Source organism: Protomyctophum bolini (assembly GCF_963924005.1).
Source record: "Protomyctophum bolini genome assembly, chromosome: 23".
Lineage (NCBI taxonomy): Eukaryota > Metazoa > Chordata > Actinopteri > Myctophiformes > Myctophidae > Protomyctophum > Protomyctophum bolini.
Window position 1 is genome coordinate 14,782,680 of NC_137884.1, and position 7,500 is coordinate 14,790,179.

General features: G+C 42.1%; 1 protein-coding gene across 5 annotated transcripts in view; it reads left to right on the forward strand.

The window, feature by feature from the left end:
• The window catches only part of nrf1 (nuclear respiratory factor 1), a 31,224-nt gene that overhangs the window by 13,669 nt on the left and 10,055 nt on the right, over positions 1-7,500 (forward strand). For 3 of the 5 annotated variants that reach the window (XM_080756862.1, XM_080756861.1, XM_080756863.1), the window contains exons 8-12: positions 460-678; positions 1,139-1,231; positions 2,722-2,769; positions 5,300-5,364; positions 5,702-5,869. In XM_080756862.1, the coding sequence (XP_080612988.1) occupies positions 460-678; positions 1,139-1,231; positions 2,722-2,769; positions 5,300-5,364; positions 5,702-5,869 (593 nt within the window). Of the gene's footprint in view, positions 1-459; positions 679-1,138; positions 1,232-2,721; positions 2,770-5,299; positions 5,366-5,701; positions 5,870-7,500 lie in introns of all 5 variants that reach the window. The other 2 variants (XM_080756864.1, XM_080756865.1) reach the window with 2 other exon arrangements.

Consider the following 7,500-nt stretch of genomic DNA (forward strand, 5'->3'; position numbering starts at 1 on the left):
CACAACTCGATACAAAAACTGTTAATGTGGACGACACAATGATAAAGCATTACACTTATTTACAACAGGGTCCACCATTTTCAATTCATCAGAAAAGGTGTAGCTATAGACGGCAGTGGCTCAGGGGTAGAGTGGCCGGTAAAACAGCCGAATGTAATTCGCGAGGTTCCCAGTTCGATCCTGGTCTCCCCCAGAGTTAGTGTCGAAGTGTCCTTGAGCAAGACACTGAACCCCTAATTGCTCCCAATGTGCAGGTTGGTGCCTCCGCCATCGGTGTATGAATGTGTGCGCAAATGGTGAATGTAGTGCACAATCTATGTAACGTGCTTTGGATCAAAGCGCTATACAAATGCACCGTTTACTATATAAATGCACCATTAGACGAGCTGTGCCCTGTAGGCCAGTAGTAGCTCTATTCAATCAATGCAATGCGTTCCTTCCGTTCCATTGGTCCCCCAGGTGTCGTGGACCCAGGCCCTGAGGACCATCGTGAAGAACTGCTACAAGCAGCACGGGCGCGAGGACCTGCTGTATGCCTTCGAGGACCACGCGGTGGCCCCCACGACCACGCAGCACCACCACCTGACCACCACGCAGGGTGGCCAGCTCCACCTCATGCCCTCGCAGACGGTGGTGCAGACGGTCAACAACCCCGACGGAACCGTGTCACTCATCCAGGTACGTAATGCCAGGAGTGTACACCGGAATATACTTTGTATGTGCGGAAAAACCCTCTTACTTTTCGGGAATTAGCCCAGGAGGATTTCAACAGATCCAATGTTCAATTGTTTAATTTGGGAACACATTCCCAAAGAAAAAATAATAATGCAGTGACTCAGGGGGAGCAGCACCTTATAGCGTCAGTGATGTCAGTCACAAGCTCATTAATACTTTTCATTGGTTAAATATGTCTAAAACCCACAGATATAATCTACAATCTACAAGCTTGTAGATTGGCTTACCCCCCCCCCCCCCTTTGCATGGCACTCTTAGTAACTCTTGGTAGCATTCATAAAAAAATGAATTACATAAAACGTTGAAATATAAGAGGGGGATATTTTAAAGTGTCTAAATTCTTTACACCCACCTTTTCTTTCCCCCGAAGTGCTTTATATCTTGTATGAACCATGTGTCTCAGGTGGGCACGGGCCACACGGTGGCCACCCTGGCAGACGCCTCGGAGCTGCCCGGGGTGACGGTGGCACAGGTCAACTATTCCACAGACGGGGAGGTAACATCTTTTAATTAAATCACTGTTATTTCATTGTATTTAGATTATGTTTATAATGTTCATCTTTTGCAGACGCACAGATAGTAACTGCACTATATATCTACCTGCACACGCAGTATGTGTATCTGTAGGCTTGTCTCATCGCAATTATTTGAGATAATCATTTGATAATCTACATACAAGCTTACAACAGCTCACTTTGTGTCGCAACGTTATGGTGGTCTTTGAAATTTAAAAGTTTGAGAAGCACCAGTATTGCAATTGTACAGCAAACATTTTGTCTACTTTATTTTATTATTATTATTGTTGTTATTGTTGTTATTATTATTATTATTATTATTGTTATTATGGCTTTCATTGTTAGTTTTTTTTTCACATACCAGTCCACATACCAGCGTGATAAAACCTGTTCCGGGGGAAGCATGAGTTCAAGTCCGTTGCTCTCCCCTTGTCCCCCATATATGGGGACTAGGTTGGTGGAGGGTGTGTAGAGCCCAGGATCACATTAGATGATTGACACAGGGGTGAAAAATGGGTTACAAAATCGTGGGATAAAAAATATAGGGTAAAAAACCTGTTCCGGAATCGGTTTCAAATGTGATTAAACCGATTCCAGTTCCTCAATGTTGGATCCAGTGCCGGATCACAACCCTAGTCGGTGCAGTGCAGTAACCCTGCTGATGATGCTGCTTATGTGCTGTCGTGTGCACATACACACACACACACACACACACACACACACACACACACACACACACACACACACACACACACACACACACACACAGATGTACACACCTAGGTCCTAGTAGGGGCTGGCGCCATTTATCAGGGAAGGTGTCTTCAACATTTTTCAAGCCAAGGACCCCACTAAGGGTTGTTAAAAATTGTGTTACAGAATAAACTTGTTCATAGATGGCGTCACAGACTTGACAGCATTATCATCATGTTTTGAGTAAATTAATGATGTTTGGTTTATTGACTTATCTTTTATATTTATACGTTGGATTCATGTTAATGTGTATTTTCAGACCTCTAACCATTAAACCCTCAATAGGTAATTTAGGTATTGGACATTTAGAAAGGATTATGACGATTTATGCAAGAATATTTGCAATGATCACGAATAATTGCGATTATGTAATGTGACCGGCCTGGCGGAAACACGCTCCTTCATACTCAAAATGGCGTTGGGGGAAATGCTAGAAAGGTGCAAATAAGGGCAAATATCCCATTTTGTAATCATGACATGGCCCCATTTTCCACTCTGACCAGTAAGTGAAATAGTGGAACGTATTGGTGTCAAAATAACACAAAGCCAAAATGACCTCCTGATAGTAGCATATGTGCTAATTATTGTGCGCGCCCCTAATACGGAAATTTCACTGTAATACCATGTATAATTTTCCCCATTTCTGCATTAGCAAAAATAATCAGTGAGCTCTCTTCTGTACAGAAGTACCAACAATGTGTCTCTCCCTCCTCACCAGATGGTATGTCGTGCGTTACAGACGACGGATGTCTCATCACAGATTATTGTAAGCAGACAAAACTCCTCCATTATTCCATCTACCTGTTGTCTGTCTGTCTCTGTCCCACAGCGATACACCACGTTGATGAAGTGTTAGTTAAGAACATAACCCTGCATCTTGTCTTGACTTCTCTTTTTATAATGGCCTCTTTCACTTTCACTGTTTACATAGCAAGAATGTCTACTCTGTCGGTGTCTCAGAAGATGGCAGTGACAGTTCAGAAACCAGTGGCATCATCGATGGGGAATCCAAGCTAATATACTAATCCTATAGCTAATAGGATTTCTATTCCTGGAAAGTTAGCGTGCGATAATGGAAGCCATTGTTCTCGCTGTTATTACAAATAAACCCCCCCAAAAAACCTGCCTAATGATGATGTCACTGGTAGGCCGGTTTCTGAAGTGTCCACAGCCCTCCTCTGAGACACAGAGTCGAATAATATGGTACCATTTTATAATCTTCATTTTATGAAGATATGAAGTCGTCCTTTATGTCTATCTATCTGTCTATCGTCCATACCGACCCAGGCCATATCGACATAACGACAAATGTGGTGAACGATATAGTTCAGAGTTATATTTATAGATACAGTTATAGTGCTTTAGAGAAAACAGCTACAGTACACACAAGTTTTGTATGCAATGCATTTTGCTGTGCATTCTCTCTCAAAAAACAGTTTTCCGTTAAAAGGTTAAAGCACTATATACTGATAGTAATCGAATGCTATAGAGCAGGGGTAACCAACCGGGGGTTCGCGATCTACCGGTAGCTCGCGGGAACGTTTCCAGTCGATCGTCGATCGTCACATGCAAATTAATTTTGAGCAGAGCGCTGTGGCTCTGAGTTTGAGAATAGACCCCATCGTCCAAGGGTGTGTGTGCGTGTGTGGTGGGGTGGTGGTATCTTAGCAACACTGAATGATCTGTCCCATTGGTCGTGTGCTCGTTCACATCTCAACTATTCTACACTACGTCATGCCGTAAAGAGAACTGACAGGTCAGCCACAGGGCTGCTACCATATTAGCAGCTGTGAGCGCTCTTCTCTTCTCGTGAAGAAAGCAGGACAGAGTTGTCAAATAAATCCCGCCGTCATTCATACTGTATTTATTCTCCGACCCGACATTAAAATACGGAACAACGTGCGTTCATTACGGGCTCGTGACAGGCTGCAGACACAGAGTTGGGACTACTAGCCGATAGCGCCGCTGCTACTTCAGTTTTCGTTGTTCGTTGTTATATTTTTTATTATTGGGATTTGATCATTGATGCAAATTCTAAACATATGGATGCAGCTGCAGAAGTTGTGTTGCTTAAAGGAATGCATAGTTGCGTTCTCCTCAACTGCTGCGCAGCAACAACAAAAATATAAAAATGAGAAAAATATACTGAATATACCAGTCTGCAATGCAAACTAATAGGCGAGTGCACTCCAGGGCATATGCAAAGGGAAAGAATGACTTCTGTCCGTGACAATAATCAACGCTACAGTTTGAATTATGTACACATGCACACATAGAGCAAAAAATATGAAATATGAAAACTTGTTGAAGTACAACGCATGAGTCAAGTAGCTGCTTTCCTTTCCTCTTTACTGAGCCTACTGTCATTGAACTGCTGTCCGATAAAATGCAGGATGTGTTTGCATTAACTTCAGATATTTAAATGGAGATTATTGGATTAGTAAGTGACTGTCACCTGCAGGTCAGAGCTAAAGAGAAGGAATTTTGGTATCTTGTGAGCAGAGAATGGCCTTTTCACAAATGAAAATAATAAAATCTAGAATCTAGAAAATAGAACTCGTATGACTGACTCACATCTTAATGACACCCTCAGACTGGCAATCACTAAATATGATTTCAAAACGCTTGCAGATAAAGTTCAGTCACAGCAGTCTCATTAAAGGTGGGCTGACCCTGAGAGTATGTCACCATATCTGTGCAAATATATATGGTCATGTTATGCCTATGTCATTTGAACATCTGCCAATGTGAATATTCATTGAAATGAGAAACAAAATATTTCTAATACTAATTATTTCTAATTTGTCTTAATATTATTTGACATTGATAATATAACTTACTATAAGTATTTATTCTAATTTAGGCTTTAGTCTTTGTGTGGATGTGTGCACATGCATTGAGCCTGTCAGAAATAGCAAAAAAACAAGTGTTTTTTCTAACACGTTTTAGTGGTAGATCTTGGCTTACAATTGGGAATAAAATGGTCTCTTGGGCTTGAAAAGGTTGGTTACCACTGCTATAGAGTGTTTGTTCAGTAGCAGGGACTCTCCCCAGCTATTTAGTAAACAAAAAATAAAATGCCAGATGAGTTGCCCATATCAGCCAATCAGAAGAGAGTTTATAGTGGTCCAGCTCACAATTTTGTCCGCTCACTTCTTTGTGCCACTTCCTTCCGATTTTGCGTGTTTATCCAATATCCTGTGTGAATTCTCTCTGCTGATTGGATCAAATTGGTATCCCAACCTGAAAACTGTACTTTCTGTTTTTTTGTTTTGTTTTTTTGTTTGATTTTTAAGACCTGGAGAGAAGGGGAGACTGCAGAACAAACACTTCAAAATAACGGTTACTATCAGAATATAAAGGTATTTAACAAATATTTTAACACAAAGATATCACTTTAACCTACCTTTCATTAAAATGTATGAATGAATCATAAAGGGCAAACCTTCCGAACGTGAATACATAATAAATAAAGAGCATGAACATCGTCCCAAAAAAGTCTGTCTTAAAAAAGTGTACATGATCAGAACATGCTTGAACATTCAGCAATTAATGTGATATTTCTACAAAAGCAGTCATTTGGGGCATAAAGAGAAGTTGATGGGTGGAATTAAGTCTGATAATGATGATACCGTAACGTGGATGTTCACATCATGTATACATTAAGTAAGAGCATTTTTTACATTTTCTCTCCATCTGGTGTTCCAGGTGGAACAGAATTGGGCGACCCTCCAGGGAGGAGAGATGACCATCCAGACGTCGCAGGCGTCCGAGGCCAACCAGGCCGTGGCCTCTCTGGCCGAGGCAGCGGTCGCCGCCTCCCACGACATGCAGCCCGGGACCACCGTCACCATGGCCCTCAACAGGTGAGCTTAGGGCTCCTCGTCACCATTAGCGCTGTTGGCCGTGGTGGGAAAAAATACTCGTATGTTTTACTTATGTAAAAGTGTCAATACTATTACTGCAATATAGAAATACAAGTAGAAGTCCGGAATTCAAAATGTACTTGAGTAAAAGTACAAAGGTATTGGAAATAAAGTACCAAAAGTAAAAGTACTTATTATGCAGAATGTCCCATTTCAAGTTGCTGAGTCCTGGACGGTCAGTTCAGTTGGAGGAACTGGATGAGTAAAACCAAACAGACAAAACATTTCCGGGGTTCAGGACGTGATGCGTGGAGTCGGGGGGGACTTGAAGGTCACTTCAGATGCATGGATGTCGCCTCGTTCGCGCAGTGCCCGCAACTTGTCGTCTTTGCATTAACTTTCCATGTAACCGCGCCGCTCTAACTATACAGGTCTGAGAACGATTTTGACAAATAACCTATAGTACTAACTAAGTAATAGCCTACACTACACTACGGTAATAAAGTGTAGGCTGTCCTGGGTTACTAGGGGCGTGGCCAGCAAACATGGAGTTGCGTGAGTGGCCTCCCTAATTGCACAGGTAGCTCTTAACAGCTGTACCCTGTGTGTATGAGACCGGTGTCAGGTACAGGATGCTGACACCCCCCATGGGAACAGAGTCCACTTCATCCTCGTCTTGCTTCAGCATTTATTTAATTAGCTTCCTTACAGTAAAGCATGACTTTCTCCTCATGCTCTGTCTGTTCGCGTCACAACAGGAATGAAATGCTTGCCGCTGGAAATAATGTGCTCAACTCAACTGAGCGACTTTTGGGAGTAAAGCAAGAGTGTCATGCAATTTAAATCATTTGAATAACTGTTTTATGGTTGATGAGCTTGTAGATCAGCTATTTCCACTACTTAATGTATTAAAAAATTTACGTAGATTTGTGACCCATAACAATTGGTCCTTGACCCACAAATGGGTTCCGACCCACTGTTTGGTAAACAGTGCTCTACCTACATACAGATTGGTTAAAGAAATAAACCTTTATCATGAAAATAAGTCCTGGATTACAGCTCGAATGATTCCTAAAAGGAGCGATCAGCCGTCAGGCTGGGTGGTGTGTTGCCATGTCTTATTATAAGCGTCTCTGGGCTTGTTTTTCTGTAAAGTTGCTTGTTTCCTAATGTTGTTTAAACCAATGGTGCTCAAACATTTTCATGGCAAGGACCCCAAAATGAATATGTATTTTTCCACGGACCTCCCATCTAAGAATACAATGACAATAGCACATCTACTAGTTCACGAGGTATTATAGACTGTCACTAGCATATAATGGTCTCTTCTTTTGGGCTGGTTTTCATAGACCTGGCTGCTTATTTCTCCTGTAAAATCTGGCAACACTGGCAGTGTGGCATTCCCAGGTGTGTCTCCTCTCAGGTGTTGGATCAGTGAGTCCCGGTGGGCCTCGTTAAATCCATGTTTACCTCAGGCGAACCTCCACGGAGGGTCTCTGGGACATTCATATCCCACTGTTTCCCAAACGGTGGGGCATGGTCCCATTTTTATGAGTCAGGAATAAAATAATATGAAGTCGATTCTCTGCGGTGGGAAAACGTCTCAGAAGAAGCCCTCCTTTTGTGTAAAA